The sequence below is a fragment of the Ciona robusta genome, chromosome 11, assembly GCF_009617815.1.
Source record: "Ciona robusta chromosome 11, ASM961781v2".
Classification (NCBI taxonomy): Eukaryota; Metazoa; Chordata; class Ascidiacea; order Phlebobranchia; family Cionidae; genus Ciona; species Ciona robusta.
The window spans coordinates 7,363,549-7,383,423 of record NC_143245.1 but is presented as its reverse complement, the minus strand read 5'-3'; the positions used below and the strand labels follow the sequence as shown (position 1 = coordinate 7,383,423).

The following is a 19,875-nucleotide window of genomic DNA, read 5'->3' as shown; positions in this document are numbered from 1 at the left end:
TCAATAAACCGAAATTCGTTTTATCTGAATTAACTAATATCCGGAAGGTTTGATGATCTTAATAAAACACTTCTACTCATCGCATACTCTCGCTTAAACTAACTACTGAACCTTACGCAGTAATTGCAGCTTTCCAAATTCATGTATCTCGCTGCTATATCAAGAGCAATGCCGTGCAATTCAATTTTGTTGTTTCCGTTCAAGAGAGAAATTCTTTCCCACGCGCTTGAAGAGAGGGCGGGAACAATCAACTAAATAAACTTTTACAAATGTAACAGACAAATAGCAAAAAAACTACCCGACTCTAAATCCCAACGGCTTAAATTTAACAGCAGTTATCACGAAAGTAAAATACGCCAAGTCCAAATTACTGCAAAAGAACATGAATCTTGTTCTACATTTCCTCCTTACAGCGCTGTAATAACCTTGTCCCTTATTGCCGCCCATTGCTCTGAAGGCGGGGAGGGATTTCCGATCGCTTGCGCTGAACCACAGCTCGCATTCTCCGCCCTATCACCTGGGAACGCTGCTATGTGACCTCGTTTTCAGCTTCCAGCAAATAAGGCTTGGGTTACTTATCTTGCAAATGTTGCTGAACGCTCCATGCGAGCTACAAGTCGACTGGTATAAAGTCCCACGACACGCAGTTCGCAATTTTAGATCATTTGCGACGTTTATGGCTGCTAACAAGCTCCAACCCATGCTCGTTTCAACTTGTTTTTTTAACTGGCATTTAAAAAAACTAGTCACAGTTTTGTGAAATAAATTTTCAATCTTATCCGCGTAAAAAATCTCTTTCTGAAGTTTCAATAAGTTGCTAATCAAGAGTCAGCAATCATGTTCACTGTCGAGTTGCGCAATACGTATTGCATTTTGCAGCTCAATATTGAGAGTCCGTATCTCTGCCAACTTATGCATTTTTGCAACAATGTTCATTAAGTTATCCGACATATGCCCACGTTGATCCACACCTTATCGAGGTGGGAACATTTTACATTTAGGACAGCAAATGAAGGTAAAGTCGTTGGAGTGAAATTCGTTCCGCCACCATTTAGGCTAAATCAGCAGTTATCGACCACACACACAAACATGGTAATTAAGTGACTCAAAAAATGACGCCATATACAACAGGAAAATAATAAACTTTTCGACCTTGATCGGTGCTAAGCCGCAGAAGCTTTACTGAGTAATTGGCACGCAAGAATGTATAAAAAAACTTGTTTTGTAGAATTCAAAAGTGTTTAAAATTCGCGTGTGTGTGTGGCGTCAGAAATTTAAGCTGTAAATACTAAAGCGTTTTTTATTGTAAGAGCGTCCTGATGTGAACTTTGTCGCTGCAAGTAAACCAACGCTTTTCAAGAAAGACAGAAATAAGGTTTATTTGTGGCACCTGAGGGCAACGGTACAGTACAAACATATACAAATAAGTCTTCAGTATAATACGCTGAAAACACAAGGCGATAAAAATACGTCAGAGAGTAAGTACGTCACGAAATACGACAGCGGTCGTCCGCTAACGAGACGAAAATACGAATTGAGGATTTTGCATTTTCGGCATAAAATTCTAAGAAAATTTTCGCTTCAGAAAACACGCGAGGAAAACGTTTTGTAAAACTACTGCGAAATATAAAATTGGTTTTGTTTGGTCCGGGCAATTCGTAAAGAAGTGCAGTTACTGAACAAAAAAACAAAATAAAACGTTTAAAAGGAACAATAATTAGAAGTATGTGTTCATACCGTTACGCAAGAAAAATACGATTTTAAATTAAATCAGAATATCATATACATGAGAAACTGAACATTGGGGCGGTTGGTCGGTAAAACAATGTATGGTTTTGCAGTATGTCATATAGTTTGTTATTTGTGTTCTATAAAGAACGAACTTCGACTCCTAGCAAACCTGGTTACCTAACCCCTCATACGCCAGTGACTGTTTTCGATTCGTTGCTAAAACTGACCGGGTTGTTGAATTCTACTGGCGGTCGGTTGGCCTTGGCTTCCTTTGCCTTTCTGTGTCTTCTCTTCAGCGCACCAGTGACCACCAACACGACGGCCATGCTTAGGATAACGACCGCAATAGCAATGCCAATAAACAGGATGACAACGCTGTGGTCCTTTGTGGCCTTTGGTTCCGGTCCATCTATAGATCAGCATTACGAATATCGTTTAATACCAAGATTGGGCACCGAAATTAATACAAACTTCGACCTAAGTTTTGGCGATATGGAAGCGTCGTTTTAACGAATTTACTATATATAGTTGTGTTGGGAAAGACGGGACACCTTTAGTACATAATATCAAAATATTCAGATCGTGTTTTAAACAATTAACAACGGTGTAGATACGGCTTTATTTCTCTTTGTTTACTACCAAATGGGTTGAGTAAACAGAATGAAAAGGTGTCCCATCTTCCCCCACCCCACTATATCAACGAAACCTGCAGCGAATCATAATGAAACCAGACACGCAAAAATACATATATATGATATTGTGATATTCTCACCGGCTGGCAAATTGGCAGGTTGAGTTTCCGAACTCGTTGTGTGGTTCGAGGGGGTAGCTGGGACGGCTGGCTTTGTTGGTTCTGCATGGTTGGTTTCGACATCTACCGGTGAAGTGCTTGGACTTGTCGAAGCGCTGGGTGGCGCTGTAGTGTCAGCGACTGAAAAGAAACATAATTGTTTAGGTGGGAGCGGTGAAAATTTGACCCAAAAGATCAACGAGTTCGAGGCTCGACGCTGCTACCATTGTGAGCGCATGTATCCTTGGGCAAGACATCCAACGGAAATTGCTTTAACCAAGTGGTACTTTTAGGGTTGTCAAATTTGTCGGCCATACATTAAATTAAAATGAAAATAAAACAAGTAGTTTGTATGGAAACGATTGTAATTTGTTTTCGACTACACAAACGTATATTACTAAGCTATAGGCTCTTACAGAAGTCAAATTCTAGCTTAAACTTTAACCAGAGATAATCGAGATTTTTATCAAGGGTCATTCCCACAGCTGCATTCGTCGCTCATGCCCACCTAACTTAACATTACGTGAGTCATATTCTAATAAACAGAACATTAAAATCTGAGTCATGTCATGTCACTTCATAGATTAAAGTAAACCCCGCGAACAAGTCATCATAATATTCTCAAGTTACAACATCGTGTTTTACAAAGTAGAATTTAATTTCACAGCGTTGGTATATTGAAGGTGTGGAACGCACAAGACTGGATTACAAGCCATGAAATAATCTTCGCATTCTTGGCGCATAATCGGGTAGGCGCCTGCCCGGCCAGAGAAACAGCCGCAGTTCAACAAACGCTTGCTATTTCCCGGAACGCAAGAAAGCCGTGGATTAGAACGGAGTTTTCGTGAACGTATGAATTATAATACCAGCCTTCCGCATATCTGGGTTTAAGCATTAGGTTCACTACCGGAAAATCAGGCGAAATAACACGGGTTAAAATTTTGTAAATTCTCCGGAAAACATGTTTTCTAAATGACGCTCGAAACGAGTTTCCGAGAGCCACCTACGTCATAAAACCACTAAGTTCAAAATTTCGTCAATAATTTGTTTTAAATAAACACGAAAATTAAGTTGTGTATTTACCTCTAGAAGCGGTTGTGGGAATCGTCTCAGTTGTAGTTGTGATTCTTGGAACTCTTTGCACTAAAGAGCATTATGATGTTAAGATAATTTACAAAATATTCAATATAGTTATTTGTAACGGTGTTGGGGTTAGGCTCAGAACTATGAGGTTTAAAAATCGCTTGAGTATGAACCATTATATTAATTCGATTTTATTCATGCTGCATTTGATACTACAAGATAGCGCTTTTATATTTTTTAAAAGGGATTTTTTTAATATATTTTATCAAGTTGAACTATACAGTCATTTGGGCCTTAATTAAAATCGTACGGCAGGTTTTAGTGATTTTCTTTCATGACGATACGGCAGGTTTTAGTGATTTTCTTTAAAAAGAGACATTCCTGTCGGGACTCGAACCCGGAACTTCTGGATTAGTAGTCCAGCGCGCTAATCCATTGCGCCACAAAGACACACATACCGTACCTTTATATTTGATGGTGAAACCGTTGCGAGCCTTCTCGTGGTCGGAAACAAACTGAAGAAACACCATTTTGACGCGAGTGAGGGGAACGATGACATCACTTGGAATCACTGAACCGCGGAAGCCACCCACGTGATTCGGTTGGCCTGCAATCAGTCTACTAGTTGTGTCAATTGTAAGAGTGTCGTTGCTTCGCCCCAGATCGAAATAAACGAACGAAAAAACGATTTGGTAATCCGGTGAATTTGCGTAAGGTTGTAGGATGAAAATGGTCCATGAGCATGTAAGGTTATGGGCGTATCTTCCCGGCCAGCGTGGTGAGTATATTGTGCCATGGTTCTCGTTCATGTATTTGTTGCCGCACATACCAGCACGAGCTGTATGGAGAAATATTCTGGTTATTGTTTGTTTTTATGGCAACATATATTATAGCAGGTGTCAAATATATGTGAAACGTCATTTTAATATAACATTGGCCCCGATATTTTTCGAAGCCAATGCAGGGACCTAATTGCTTAGAGGTATATAAGCAATAATTTGAATACACAATTAAAGGCACCATCAATAAAATCTTCGTAATATTTTATGACAAAGGAACATTTCTATTAAAATCATATTTTTACCAGAGAAAAAGTATAATAGTAAATACATTAGGTTTACATACATGGGAATTTTTCTTAAGCAAGTCATTGTGTGGTTACGTCATCAGAATACACGTCATTACAAAAACCAAAAATTCGAGAACCGTTAAATCGCAAAAACGGTTAGAGTATTTTATTGAGAGATTCTATGAGGAAATTGTATTCGATTCAACCGCACAAGAATTATTTCTTATTAATCGCTACAGGAGTGCAGATGAGAAGTTTAATCTTATGTTTCTACAACAACAGTGAAAGTAAGTTTACTTCCAAATACAACAATCTGATTGTTTTGATTTCGTTTGAGCTGCATACGTCAGAACGCCAGCAGCTACTATGGTATTAAAGCTTTTCAGGTAATCCTAATTCCGTATGATGTGCCTTGAAGTATAACGACAGCGTCGAATTTGTTTTTCTTAAAAAGTTATTTTTATCCGAAAGTGGCGCTCACGTTTATGTGTTAGATGCTTAGGCTAAAAACACGATTTAAAACAACAGTTAACAAACCTAAAATCTTAAAACTAATATTTATATCGCTTATTAAAAAGTAGATGCACCGTTTTACCGCAGTTTAGGCATAGCATACTGAAGTTCAGTATGGTTTTTAGGTGTGTACATTCTGTCTTCTCGTTTAACATATTTTTTAAATTTTCACTACCATAATCGAGGAGACAAATAAAAGTTATTAATATTATTATATATAATTATAACAAGCTGTTACAGAATTGAGAACTTACTGTCGTAAACAGAGATTGCGTTCTCCCCTCCACACGCATGTATTGGATCGTTAATACAATGTTTCTTGCAGTTTGATTCTGGAAGTCTATTTTGGTCCGCATCTAGCACCGACTCCCTTTCAACCAGGGTCGCCCATTTTGAACAGAAACAACTGTGTCCGTTCTTCAACCCAGCGTAAGTGTAATCACGCCTCCGACAGAAGTTTAGACAGCGAGCAATTTTCATCCTTGGGTCGCCGATCAATGCGTGCCGTCCGTTCATAAGGGGTTGACTTATACTGTTGTTCAATATATTTGGACGGTAGCATCCTCTATAGGCTGGGGCTGCGTGAAGAAATATGGTTACAAATTGCCCAATTAATCTATATATATATATATACATATATATATAAGGGACTGTTTAACAACTTGCGTATAGTACAAATTAATCGTAACTTTCGGGACTATCTCGTTTCGTGGATCTAAAATTAAATGATTTTACTTTAACTATGGTCTATATACATTGCATTACGGTTTATGAGCACTCATGGATGGTAGGCGGTCTAATTAAATCAAATGGCAACCGAATTTGACTAAACTGGCGTAAAATAGTTTTGTTTTCAAGAAGCTCTGCCATCAGAAGAGCGAATTGGCGTAAATAGTTTGGTGTTCGTGTCCTAAAGACTAAAATGCTAATAGTTATTTTTTGAAACTTACTTTTACAGCTAGGAATGTCGCAAAGATGGAACTGCAGTTGTCCTTCCTGTCGCACAAAACACCAGGGAAAGACGCTGTTGTTGGAATTCCTGTGGCATAAATAGTAGAAAGATAACTTTTGATTCAAGCGTCCACGGCACTTTAGTTGTTTTTTTTATTAAATAGAGTTTAACCGTTTAAAATTACAACGCATAGCAAACTATATCTCTCTTGCGGGAAATCATGTTTAGCGATAAGGCTTGTACGTTGGCAAGTTTTGGCCACCGGGTCGGAGCAATTAGATTATAAACCGTTCACAAGCGTCGATTTCAGAAACCTGCGTTCTCTGGTTCCATATGGCCAATATGCTTGTCAAGTCACAACGCCGGTTAAAAATGCGTTACATGGTTTATTTCCTAAAAGGTTAATAAAAACTTAGAAATAAGAAGAAAATTATCCGAAATTTGTAAAATTTTGGAGTTGTGTCTGAACTTACCTGCAGTAATTCTCAGGAAGTCCTTCAAACATAGAAATCCCAGTTTCGTTCCACATAACACAGGGAGTGAAATTTCTTCTTATACTCAGCGGCGATTCTATGTGCGCTTGTACGCCCTCGTAGTCGGCTCCATTGGCAGTGTAGCATTCCGTTTCTGTTAAGTAAATTATATAAGATATAAACCGGGGATATTCTATTGTGGATCTAAGCCAAGTTTGGCCAATTATCTGCCAAAACATCGGGGCCATGGTAGTAAAAATCGAAAAAAAAAATAATAATAATCACTCACAAAGTAAAAATACATGGAAACTCATAAGCTGGCACGAGACGTGTAACAGAACACCCATGTTATAAACGTGTTAACGAATTTTTGTTTTTGGGCGTTTAAAATTTTCTTCGGTGTTGGCATTTCTGTGGTGCATTGTGGTATGGTGTGGTGATTAATAGGAATACCGTTGTTGTACCAGTAGAGAGTTATGGTGTTCTCGCGTCAGCATTTCAAAATATGATTATTAAAAATGATTGCACCGTGTGCTTAGCAATTATATTTGAGTTATATCGTCAAACTTCACCCAACATACATATAAAGGTATTTAATCCATCGGCTCGAAGTCGAGAACGTATAATTAGCGTGCTCGAATCTCAGGTCACTGGCGATTAAGGTTAAGTTATAATTGCCACTGTGTGTGCGGGGTGGGTCTAAACGTCTTAGAGAATAAAGTCAAAAATTTGTGGCGGAAAATAATTACGATGCAGAGTGACCGCAATATGAACCGCATCCAAGTGCTTGAAAAGCGGTATATATACTATGTATTTAATCATGAGGTATTCGCAGCTCGGGAGCAGAGGCGAGTTAATAAGCACACGGTGCTTAGTCGTTTGTCTAAATTACGAGGCGGTGTAATGTAAACGAGCGATCAGTATCCGAGGAAGACTTCTAAGAATCACTCTGCGCTTCTGCCCTACCAGGAAAACATGTTATGAGAAAGCGTTCGTCGGATAATTAACGTCCCGTCGGTCGTGGCTATTGATGTACGATCATAGCTGCATTATGCCGCGGGCATCCAAGCTTTAAAACAAATGACTGAGAAGCTTAAGCTCCAAATACGTTGCGAGAACAATCAACTCTGCGTGGCGATGGAATTTGATCTTCGGGCCTCCAGATGATGGATAGCAGTCGCGGTTTCGGAGCTATGTGGCTTGCAAGATTTTTGCAAGGAGTTTATTTATCTAGCCATCAACACACACGCCTACACCCGCGGGTTTCGAACCGCATCTGTTTCGAATAGATACTTACTTAACAAAACGAATCGATTCGACCCGACGATTCCCGGTAAAGCCATCGCAAAGATAAGGGATGAATGAAGATTAAGTTTTAACTGGACCCAAGCGTTGCCTGTTTAGACTTAACGACAAATATTTACAATTTCGAAGATCAACTGCCCATCTGGGACCCGAAATATCAATCAAAGTAATTTTCACGGGGACGAGATGACAATTTTATTGACGTGAAATAAAATGTAAGCACCCGCGTATAAACCGCAAATCGATTGCCTTTTTCGCCAGCCATGACATGATAGAAATCATTATCAAACTAATAAAATGTAAATCGCTGCCCTCATAGGAATATTTCAATTTCTTCAGAGGAGAGAAAGAAAATCAATTTTTAAAATTTTTTGAGATATATTGAAGAAATAAAGGCGAAAAGAATAAGACTTTAAAACTTCGGTTCTCGATATATAAATTGCCAGAACTTACTCGGACTTTCGTTTTAATCATCGGGTACAAAACCACCACCCAGACCATAACAACTGACTGTGTGTGTCCTAAAATTTATTCCAATTGCCGAGTTTAATGTGTTGAGCGTGTCGAAAGCGATCTTGCCTTTGGCCGGTTTACCCAAAAGAACCAAAATAACTGCATTGCTATATAGACAACAAGGAGTTGGCGCAATAACGAGACCGACAATGATATTACTTTCGTATGAATGAATGTAAATTATTTATCATCGCATGGCAGGCAACGACAAGTGGGTATTTCTCGGGTATTCTGTTTCATGCACCTCGTGTACGCTTTGTGGTCGATCACAAGCATACGCGGTTGGCTTGCTCTTACATGGCGTGTTTTAATAAGACTGCATTTAAATGCGATCCATTTTAACAAATGCTGATTGCGTAACATGGTTTCCTCTAATACACAGCGGTGATGAACGTATCTGCGTTGCGGGCTATGTATGCAGAGCAGGACAACGATAAAGCCAGCGTTTCAAATTCGCGGACACTGTGGTTTAGCGGTGGTGGCATTTACTCAGCTTAACAATTACGTGTATAACGCTGCGTTTAGTATTTAATTTATAATGTGGTAACACCCACGGTATACGCTGCGGAAAAAAACGTCCATTCAAAAATGGTAATCGCTTCAAAAAGGAAGATTTGCGAATTTACTTATTTAAAACGACTGTACATTATCACTTATTTAACTAATATTAACAGGCGACCTAAAATTTACTCCAATTAAAATTTGTCATATGGTACTGTGGGGTAATATGGGATATCGTTAGCGCCTAAATCCAACGTTTTCTGATCAAGTTTTGAACAATTAACAATGCTGTTTTAACGTCGTGAGGGTACGGTTATATATAATTCTGTAAATAATCATCGTTTACTACCAAATGGCACGGGAAAAAAGAGAATAAAACATGTCCCAATTTACCCCACTATATCTAAATTTGTCTTTTTCTACAAATTACAAATGTTTTATAATTTACATTCAAATTAATAATTACCTGCTTGGACGCAGATGGCGGTGATGATGAGCAAGAAGACGAAAATATTCATCGTTGATCGCATTCTTGGAAGATCTTCTTTAGATGGTGGTTCAGTGCTCAGGTAATTATATAAGATACTTGACAAATCTAAAAAATACAATGACTGGTAAAATGTCATGAGAAGAAACAAGACTTTTCAGTAATATTGAAAATTGTATCATATTTATTGTTCAAAATACACACTTTTAAGTCCCTAGTAGCACTTAGTATGCGTATGAAACAACTTTATTATTAATAGTTTATATATGAGTTGTGTTCCATACACACTAAGGTTGTGTCCCGCCAGGGTCGAACATAAGCCTGACTGACAAATTATTTCCCATCCTCTGTATTTTATAATCCGAAAAACTTCCTGCCTTTTTCTTGACATTTTTTTCAAGAACATTTTACTGCTAATCTTAGCATATACGACTCCTTTAAAATTTTGTGGCGCTTTCTTTTCACACTATCAGCTAACTGAACAGACCGCGCTTGTACAAGAGAAACGACCTGATCTATAACACTGTACCGGTGCCCGAATACTCTCATAGGTTCATTGAGTTTGTACAAAAAACGCAGTTTCGACTGACGTGAACAGATTACGAAACATATCTAACTTTTCGGCAGGGAGCAATTAAAGGTTAACTCTTCATAGACTTTTGGTTTAAAACTCAAGTACCGCATATAGCATGCCTGTAATAACTGTGGTAGATTAAAGGGCATTACTGCACCGCCGATCGTTCAATACTAAATGGTAACAAATCAATTTCTACCCGTCCCTATGAGGCGGTTTAAACGGGTTGAAACAGGTTTAATCCGGTCATTGTCGGGCATGCGGTACCGCTAAAACTGGTGTTTACATGATTTTACTTATCTCGGGGTAAAGGCCGCAATCCAAATATTACTCTAGACACGCAACAACTTGTATGTTTATTGGTTGATCCGGTCCGATTTGGACTGACTCTTGCCGGAATAAACTTTACCTTGCCATTCTCAACCGATAAAAATCACCCCTTTCAAGTTTTACAAGATCCATTTAGATACCCTCTTGTTGTATAACACCCGCTTATCCAACATAAGCAAAGCAACGTTGCTAAAATTTAGCCCAAATCGAATCCAAGCTTTGAAAAATAAATATTTTCAGAAGCGACCACGGTGGTCTGCCATCCGGTCAGCTGCGCCGCCGACCAGTTTTGAGAAATCTACGATATCTTGTTTACGATCGTCCACTGCCATTATACGGCTATTTATTTCTGTTCACTCCGCGCATTATAAACACATGAGGTCAAGATACTGCTGGTCACATGCACTACATACCGGGACGGTATCGACCAAATTAGAAACGCCTAAGCCATCGCGCGAATGGCAACAAACAAATTTAAATCGGCGGAACGACCTCAGATTGATTCATCATTCAATCCACTTTTAGTTAAACAAAATTGCCTGCAATAATTCCCGCATTGTCTAAATGAACTCTTAGACTCATGTCGACCCGAATTTACTTCGGTTTCACGGAAAAGCCGGAATTCCGCAACGCTTACTCAACTCATCGCATTCCTTCGTTGCCTCGCTCGTATTGTCGCGAACACGCTTCGCATTCTTATATCAAGGACTGGTAAATGACGTCAGAGCATTTTTTTGCGGCGAATCGAACTCTACGCAGGTTCGCTTTATACGCGGCAGGGTATTCTAGGTGCCAGTCGTTTTATGACGCTATTTAAGAGGTTTGAATGTACAAACTCTGTCATAATGCTCTAATCTAATCTCATGCACGGCACATCGTGCGCTTAACACTATAAACATTATGCTCATACCTTTACACCTTAGTTCTGTGCATGCAAACAAATTACGCTACGCAAACTTGACAAGTACTATAGAATACCTACGTGAAACACGACTGCCTTTCAAAACTACCGACACAGACTACTTCATAACAATTTGCTAACACGAGCGACCTGTCGCGCTTAATACTGCTGTCTCGCCAACAGACACCCAAACGTCCCTGAAAACGTTTCTGCTCTCGGCCTGGTGTGGCATTGTGCCCAAGCACTTGAAAATACAACGACTCTTCTCTTACTGCGCCTCGTGACTCGTGCGGGAACGTTTAGCGGCCAATTGGTGCAAGCCAACATGTTATACCGCGCGGGCAAAGGTACAATTAAGAAACTGACGCTGGCGAAACCGTGTAATCCGATTACGCTTAAAACTGAGAACAGTAATCGTTCAACCACTATTGGTTTGTGCCGTTATGTACGCGGGTGTTGCTCTATTTTATAATTCCAATGAACGTCAACGTAAGGTTCCAGCGTAACCGGAACTGGATATAACTAATCGATGCGCTTCTACCTAACGTTTTCTCTTCGTGATAGTGTAACGTGCTACGTCATAAGTTGCATGAGTTACGTCACCGGAAACTATGTTTTTCGTTTTTGCGCCAAGATATTTGATTGACGTGTATTTAACACCGAATGTGGTAACTAGATTCTATATATATGGACATAAATGTGTGGCAGAAGTCAAAATATATTGAACCGTACAAATTTAGGATATGACGTATAAGTTATTGCAGTATACCGGGTGTTTTTAGACCAAATATTAATACTTTATATTCGTTTGCTTTCCTATTTCTATTTATGGTTCGACGCAAAGCAATGATTCAGCATATACAACTTCCTACCTTAATTAAAGTATTAGTCACGCCTACACTTTTCGTGCAGTAAAATATTGAACTTTTTAGGAAAAAACGCGTGCTGGCAAAATATATCGCATACCACATGCAAGGTATAGAAAGCCGCCTTTATGATTTACTTATAAACATGTTATGAACTTTATTCTATGCAAGTACACTTATGCCCTTAAGTTGTATGCTAAATAATAATGAACTCTTGTGTATTTACTTTAATATAAACTCTTGACCTGTTGTCTAAACTATATGGGTAAGATTCTCCTCGTGCTGCTTTGTCCAAACCTAAAGATGCCATAAGTTAAACATAACTTATGGCAGAAGTCCACCAGCTACAGAATTACTGATTCGTGTTCTCGCAACACCTTACACAAAGTTAAAAATTCTGCAGCTGAAAAAAAACAACAATTTAACATCAAACGTTATCTGTACAGTTGTTTAAGATACTTTTAGTACGAAAGCCTTTTCTTCCCAAATAGTTAACAGACTCGATAGCTCCTCTAATCTCGGTCTTAACTTGGATTACTTTCACTTCCAGGAACGAAAAACCAAAAACAGAACTTGTTGTTTTCTTCTACCAAGAATCAGTAAAACTCCACTTTTAACACGCTATGGTTAAATTGTTTTGTGAAAACAAGAGTTGCATATTTGCACGGTAAATGGTAACATGGGGGCGGATCCGAATTTACAGAGAAGGGGACCATTTTACACAAATAAATGCATAAATAGCACAAAGTGTATGTTCCATATGTTTGTCAAGTGCGAAAAATGCGACAGTAGGCGTTTTCTAAGCAATGAGATAATCTGTTCCGTGAAGATTCTCTGTATAGCATTATAATAATCACGCAGAATCGAAGTCACTTCAAAGTAAACGTTTAGTAGAAAATCTTAATCTAAAATAAAGCGGCGCCGGGTAAGGTTCACAATACACACTTGATCCGATTCAGACATTAATCGGGATTTTCCAGTCATGAGCAAAATTGCTAAACCGCTAGACGGCGCTTGTGAGCATTAAAAACACCCACAAATTTTGAGCAAAATGTCTGTAAATGAAAACACATTGTACCAAAGTTTTAAGCGAGCAAATAGACTTCACAATCGAACATTGCACATTATTTCATTCATAATTGTATTTTGTGGTTCGAAAAGAAATTGTAAGCACGTTCATTCAGTAATATACCATTTGCTAAGAATTAACAGAATACAATCCACTGGGCCACGATCCCAACCATAAAAATTCGAATTCAAAACAATTTTTTTTTAAATTTGCAAAAAAACATGAACTTTTGTTGGAACTTTGTTAAATAAATTGCTGGGCGGATTACGCTGCTGTTGCAGCTGGAAATTAAATAACAACGAACACACATCACCCAATGCATTGCAAAACTGTATAATATTTTAAAAACTAAGCTACAATTCATATATACGGATTCTAGATGTTAAACAATGTCCAGTCAGGTTATGCGTGAGTGGTGTGTGGATGTTGTTTAAAGCTGAGATCGTGAAAGAAGTCAACTGGTAGGTAGGAAATCCCACGCAGCATTGCGTTCCTCCAGTAATTCTTGGGCTGTCGCGTCCATTTTGGAGCGAGCAAAATCAGAGATTTTAAGGCCCTCTACGACAGTGTATTCTCCACCAGGCTGTATAAGGTTAGGCGGTAATATAATGATAAAGTAGATTGGGTAGAACAGAAGAAATTGTTCATTGTCCCCATTTAATTGGTCACAACTCAAGTTTCTAAAGTTATTTATTTTCAATAGTTAATGTATTAACTGTTCAATATTCGTAAAATATATCTGATTCCTGCATATATTGTTGCCTGGATATATTTTACTAAATAACTCTTTACAATGTTACAGTACATAACACATTTAATTCTATACTCAACTATATGCATAACTTTCCAAACATTGCACATAAAACTTCAATAAAAAACCTGTTACTTTTTTCTAATTTTTGCTGAGAAACCTGTACCTTCGCTCAATCATCTAATATATATGTATATAAATAACCACAAGTTTAGTTACCGCAATACGAACTGGAACACTGTACACAATGTTCTCTGGAAGACCATAATGACTTCCATTCGAGTAAATGCCCATAGATGTCCACTTGTCACCCTTGGTACCAAAATACCAGTCACGAACATGGTCACAGATCGCCTTTGCTGCCGACATGGCGCTCGATAACTTACGAGCAGCAATGACTGCACCACCACGCTTCTGGACAGTCTGTGAACAAAACCAAAATGTTTTAACAAAATGATTTAAATACTAACAGCAATAACTCCAACTCTGGGTTAATATGGGTTTTCCAAATCCAGTCATACAGAAAAATAATCACCCACAAAGTTACATACATGGTAGCTCAAAAGAGGCACGAGGTGTATGAAACCGGATATTAAGTTGTAACAACTGTCGTTTTCTAACCATGAAAGGATAGAGTTACATTCAATTACATTTATTCATTACAAGTTATATTCATGGATTACTTACAGATATAAAGTCTCCATTAAGCCAAGCATCATCTTTTACAGCTTCCACTGCATTAGCTGTAGACCCACCAACTACAGCAGACGCATGAGCTGCATCGGGGAACTGAGTTGATGAATGGTTTCCCCATATTATCATGTTAGACACACTGTCGTTGGACACACCGAGACGTGAAGCAATCTGGTGAAGAAATTATTGTTTATATATTCATTAGTTAAATAACTGCTTTATAGATTGGTTAATAGGCGCCAAACCAGAAGAGGGCTAGCCAACCCTGGAATTTAATAGGCAAATAACATGGCAACCGATTGATGTTGGGCGTAATATTGTCGGTGCCTGTGAACTGGTTACATAGAAACGATACAATGCTTATATTTGGCCAGATTCTATGCATAGTATTACCTCTGCTGTTGTACAGTAATAAAAATACTCTAATGAAGAGCTCTGAGGAACAAAACTGCAACTATTAAGAGTCATTATTCATTTTGTAGTAATAGTATTGCCTGCATTACTAAAAAGTGTGTAGGCTTTTAAGGGGCAGCTTCTTACATAGAGCAACCTTTAAGAACAACTTCACAAAGTTAACCTCTTTACCTGAGACTGTGCACGGTTTTGATCAAGTCTCGTCAAACACGTGAAGTTGGTTTTCGGGATACTTGGTGCGCATGTGAGGGCTATGAGGCAATTTGTGTTCGCTGGATTGCCAACAACCAACACCTGCAGTGGAAACGTGTTTAGAACAAAATATTCGGTAAGAATCGCATCAAGATAACATAACATAACATGCATTAACATATACATATATAGAGAGTTTCTTTATTTGCTTATTACAGTAAAGAACCACATTGAAGTAAAACAAGAAAAGAAAGAAATAGAATGACAGTTAAAAGTTGTAATTGATAAGATCCAAACAGAATTATTACAACTATTAAAGGCGTATTCCAGTATGTAGAGGTATTACTATTAATTGCGCATTAGTACATACTATAGTCTATACCATATTATACCAAACTAGACACATTATATGTTACATAGACTCCATGTTTAAGTTAATAAATTAACTGTTGGTCCAAACCACATGGTGATTAAATATTTAAACAGCCCAAGGCAAGTTGTCAAACTGGCTTGAAGCGCCTAAATATACCAAGAAAATTTTAATTCATATCCAGAAAATTCACAAAATATTTTGCTAAAATTACAAAACCTGCTAAAATTACAAAGACTACAATTACAATTGTTTAATGGATAAGAATAGATTAGGAACTATATGCAAATTCAGAACAGAAATCCATAAAACTTCCAAACCACCCCACCCATTACCTTCACTGTCTTCTTTGCATATTTCTCCAAAGCTTGTCCTTGCTCCACAAATATCTTCGCGTTCGCTTTCAACAGGTCTTTCCTTTCCATTCCTTGTCTGCGTGGCATGGCTCCAACCAGGATGGCGAAGTCAATATCAGTGAAAGCTTCTTTCACGTCAGTGGTTGAAATGACGTCTAAATATTTGGGTTATTTCTTATTTGCCAAAGCACAAATACATACTACTTTTTTGAATAAAAATCTTTAACTAAATCTTTTGTTTTCGGGATACAAAATGTATTACAATAAACTATGGTTATATATATTCTAAAAGCTCAAATACATGAAGTATTTTCTTGCAGTGTTAATTGGGCTGTCAGAAGATTACCATTAAGCCTACTGGGGGTTGGGGCAGGACTTACTGCTAGGCTTGGACTAACTGAATGACTCTATTAGTATTAAATTGCCTTAAAAAGCATTAATAATAAAACAACAAATGTATAGGCCTATGATACATAGTTTAAAATCAAAATGACAGTGGTTATTCATGTTATGAATAAAACATAGCATCACTGAAGCATTTTTATCAAATAGAACTCACTTTTGAGACTTGGCAAGGCACAATCTTGCAATTCCATGACCACACCTTTCAAAGCTTCAGCCATCGGAGCAATATCGAGCATTACTAGAGTTATGGACTAAAAATATAAAGCATGAACATTTTTTGAAAACGTTTCAAAACTAAAAAAAGATTAAAAAATATTCAAACAGACAACACTTTGTCTGTCACAATATGTCCGGTGGTAACCTGAACAAGCTACGGTACCAAACATCAGGTTTGGTCTCAACATCAGGTGTATGAAACAGAACACCTACATTATAACGACTGTTATTTTCCAGCCACACAAGTCATTTACCCGTGCTATAACGGCGGTCTTTGCAAGCCAGGCGAGAATAAATAAGTTACATTTAACTACATATATTATATTCACCTTATCTTTGCCAAACACATCTCCATTAGCAATTGAATACAACAAGGAATACGCGATCTGACCTGCTGCTCCAGTAACAAGGACTTTCAAACCATCAGCCTGTGTCAATTCATGATATCAATTAACATATGACGAATGATGACCACATTATACTGGGAAACATTAGCCTGGTGTCGTCGCACAACGGGATTCAATTAAACCAAAAACTTGAGAGAAGTTTGAAAAATGTCATTCAAATATTTTTGTGTTTAATTTATACATTTGTGCATTAAATATGGATGACAAATAAATGTTTGGCGAGATAGAAAAATTTTAAGAAAATGAAATGAAAAAAAACAGTTGTAAAAATATAACAAACAGAACTGAAGCGGTCAGAAGCCAAAAAATAAAGAAACATGTTACAACATTTTTATATATCATATTGCATTCAATATACTTTATAATAAAAATTAGGCTTAGTTAAGCTTACCATTTTTCTTTGCTTGATGATAAATTACTTAACTATGAAACTCAGTGGCAAATTAAACTCTAAAAATAGAAACCACTTTCAGATTAGTTATAAACTTATAAACAACGTTTTTGCATTATTATGGATGTATGCATACAAACATTATAATATTTAATATACACCCAATGTAATAACTGCATTTATTTTGCGTGCAAAAGTTATCAACATCCTGTATAACTTATCCCATCATCTCATACATACAAAAATCGTAACATGTAACGACATTACAGCAATTGCTGATCACTTTTTATCGGAAATTGGAGCACTCGCGCAAAAACGGGAATGCGCGTAAGCTTTTCTGCAACACCATTTTGCAAAATCTAGAAAATTTAAAGCCAGTTTTATTGCGAGCTCGACCGACAGATGTCATATTCTGTTACGCTCCTCACATCTTGACATCTATATAAAACACGCTGTGTGTAACGGAGCGATTTGAACCAAGCGGGCACCGCCGCACAAGGTTACCGATCACGCGCCGGCAGCGTGACCAACTTTTCCAACCCTATTTTGCAATTTGGAGTTTCAACTTTCGCGACCGCTATCGTGGCGCACGTCATAATGGTGTCCCGACATGCTTCACTGCGCTTTGAGGCTAAACTATTCCTGGGTGTTGGTAAAAGGGGACTAATTAAAATAGTTTTTTACCAATCACGTAAGACTAACAACTGAGGGCTTTGGTATGTTTTATATTATATTTTATGAACCAAAGTATTTACACCCAACAGTATTTTTGAATGTTGTTTTATATAATTGTAATACCATTAAAAACCCAATGTAGTAGGGTGGGGAAAGATGGGACACATTTTCGTTCTATTTTTCTCGTCTCATGTTGTAGTGAACAAAGAACATTCAAAGAATTATACACGACATGCACAGACCACACGACATGCATAAACCATTGTTAATTGTTTAAAACATGGTCAGGATATTTGGATATTAGATGCTAAAGTTGTCTTATTTTCCCCATACCCACAGTACTATAGTAGGATTGGGGAAGATGGGACAACTTTAGCACATAACAGCCAAATACTCTGATCGTGTTTTAAACAATTAACAATGGTCAGTGGGAGTTGTGAGGATACGGTTTTATAATTCTTTGAATGTTCTTTGTTTACTACCAAATGGGACAAAAAAAAACAGAATGAAAAGGTGTCCCATCTTCTCCCAACCTACTATATATGTTATGCTAAGTTAGATTTGTTTACAGTTTCAACTGCTCATTATAGCTGTAAACATCAATTAATCAGAAACATCTTGTTAGCTTTTGAGTTGACAGTTTGAATTCGTATAGGAAAGCTCGGATACAGTTTGTACGAATCTACATTGTATTGAAGTCTATTGATAGCCTGTCGCGTACTTCATAATAGTTCCCTAGCTCTCAATTAACAAAGTGTAAGTAGGTCCTAGAAGTGTCCTAAGTGCCATTATTTCAGGTCCTCGTCTGTGTTAAACAGTACTTTTAATGAAAAACTCGTCCGTAAGTTCTTGATCACGCAGTTCTTTATGCCCGACGCCGGTTAGTCAGTTTTAAAACGTGGTTGCTTCTATATAGTTTACAGTACCTATACCAATCATTTATAAACTTATGCTAGAGAGATGTCCTTTTAGATTAATATAAGGCAGATAACTTTAATACAATATTTAAGTAAAAATGAAGCATAACGAAGCATCTGTTTCAATTGTCCTCAAAGGTATGAAGAGTTGTTTTAGTTTTCAGCAAAGTAAAGCAGCAAACACACAACAAACATGCTGCGTAATAGAACTTGCCACTTCTTCGCTTTCCATCATTTTGGGGTTAAATCACCCAAGCCATTGATGGACGGAGAACTGATAAGGGCTCTTGCGTTGGTCAATTCAACGGCAAAGAAAAGGTTGTACAAGTTCACAGCGGTGTTATTTTTATTATATATCCAAGAATGGAAAAATTTCGAGATGCTGATCTTCTGGTGTGCGAAATACACCACCTTGCGGTCAAGCAGATGTTACGAATACACGATTTTCTCTAATCGACAATTATTAGAATTACAGGTTTGGTTTCTTTGAAGTGTCATCGGAAAAGGAGGCCTGGGGATGACGCGGCTATAGAAATCCACTCCACAATGAGGAACATATATGGAATCTTTTTTCTACTTTTAAAGTTGCGCAATATTTGTAGAGCCGTGCTTCAGTTTTTTATGCTCCACACTACAGTATATTAGCGTGCTGTATCTATACTAAATATATCCCTCGAAGAAACACGATTACACAAACCACAGCAGTGACATTTTTTAAATGTTAGGTGCGCTTATTTATATATAGTGGGATGGGGGAAGATGGCACACCTTTAGCACAAAATATATAAATATCCTAATCGTGTTTTAAACAATTAACAACAGTCTATAAAAGTCGCGAGGACAAGGTTTTATAATTCTTTGAATGTTCTTTGTTTACTACCAAATGTACGAGAAAATAGGTTGAAAAGGTCTCCCATCTTCCCCCATCCTA

General features: G+C 37.7%; 2 protein-coding genes across 2 annotated transcripts; both read right to left on the bottom strand.

Moving 5' to 3' along the window:
• Window positions 1–1,352: 1,352 nt before the first annotated feature.
• On the bottom strand, window positions 1,353–12,467 carry LOC149728966 (kremen protein 1-like). Its single transcript, XM_089887814.1, has 9 exons — window positions 12,334–12,467; window positions 9,397–9,525; window positions 6,612–6,765; window positions 6,137–6,225; window positions 5,441–5,764; window positions 4,068–4,442; window positions 3,605–3,664; window positions 2,504–2,662; window positions 1,353–2,140 (listed from the first exon to the last, which is right to left on the bottom strand). Exons 2-9 carry the CDS (start codon window positions 9,458–9,460, stop codon window positions 1,917–1,919), a joined length of 1,449 nt encoding a protein of 482 aa, XP_089743940.1. The 5' UTR covers window positions 9,461–9,525; window positions 12,334–12,467; the 3' UTR covers window positions 1,353–1,916.
• A 745-nt stretch (window positions 12,468–13,212) lies between these two features.
• On the bottom strand, window positions 13,213–17,881 carry LOC149728965 (malate dehydrogenase, cytoplasmic-like). Its single transcript, XM_089887845.1, has 8 exons — window positions 17,353–17,881; window positions 16,884–16,982; window positions 16,493–16,589; window positions 15,913–16,088; window positions 15,187–15,309; window positions 14,596–14,772; window positions 14,128–14,331; window positions 13,213–13,740 (listed from the first exon to the last, which is right to left on the bottom strand). Exons 1-8 carry the CDS (start codon window positions 17,353–17,355, stop codon window positions 13,612–13,614), a joined length of 1,008 nt encoding a protein of 335 aa, XP_089743971.1. The 5' UTR covers window positions 17,356–17,881; the 3' UTR covers window positions 13,213–13,611.
• Between the last annotated feature and the right edge of the window lie 1,994 nt (window positions 17,882–19,875).

Bases quoted from the DNA above. Each gene is read 5' to 3' on its own strand.
- LOC149728966 (XM_089887814.1), bottom strand. From the start codon at position 9,460: ATGCGATCAACGATGAATATTTTCGTCTTCTTGCTCATCATCACCGCC. The intron at 6,226-6,611 runs GTAAGTTCAGAC...TTTATGCCACAG, and splicing joins CTTCCTGAGAATTACTGCAG to GAATTCCAACAACAGCGTCT. The intron at 4,443-5,440 runs GTAAGTTCTCAA...TTCTCCATACAG, and splicing joins CGCAATCTCTGTTTACGACA to CTCGTGCTGGTATGTGCGGC.
- LOC149728965 (XM_089887845.1), bottom strand. The intron at 16,089-16,492 runs GTGAGTTCTATT...CCAAATATTTAG, and splicing joins TGCCTTGCCAAGTCTCAAAA to ACGTCATTTCAACCACTGAC. The intron at 14,773-15,186 runs GTAAAGAGGTTA...TTTCTTCACCAG, and splicing joins AAAACCGTGCACAGTCTCAG to ATTGCTTCACGTCTCGGTGT.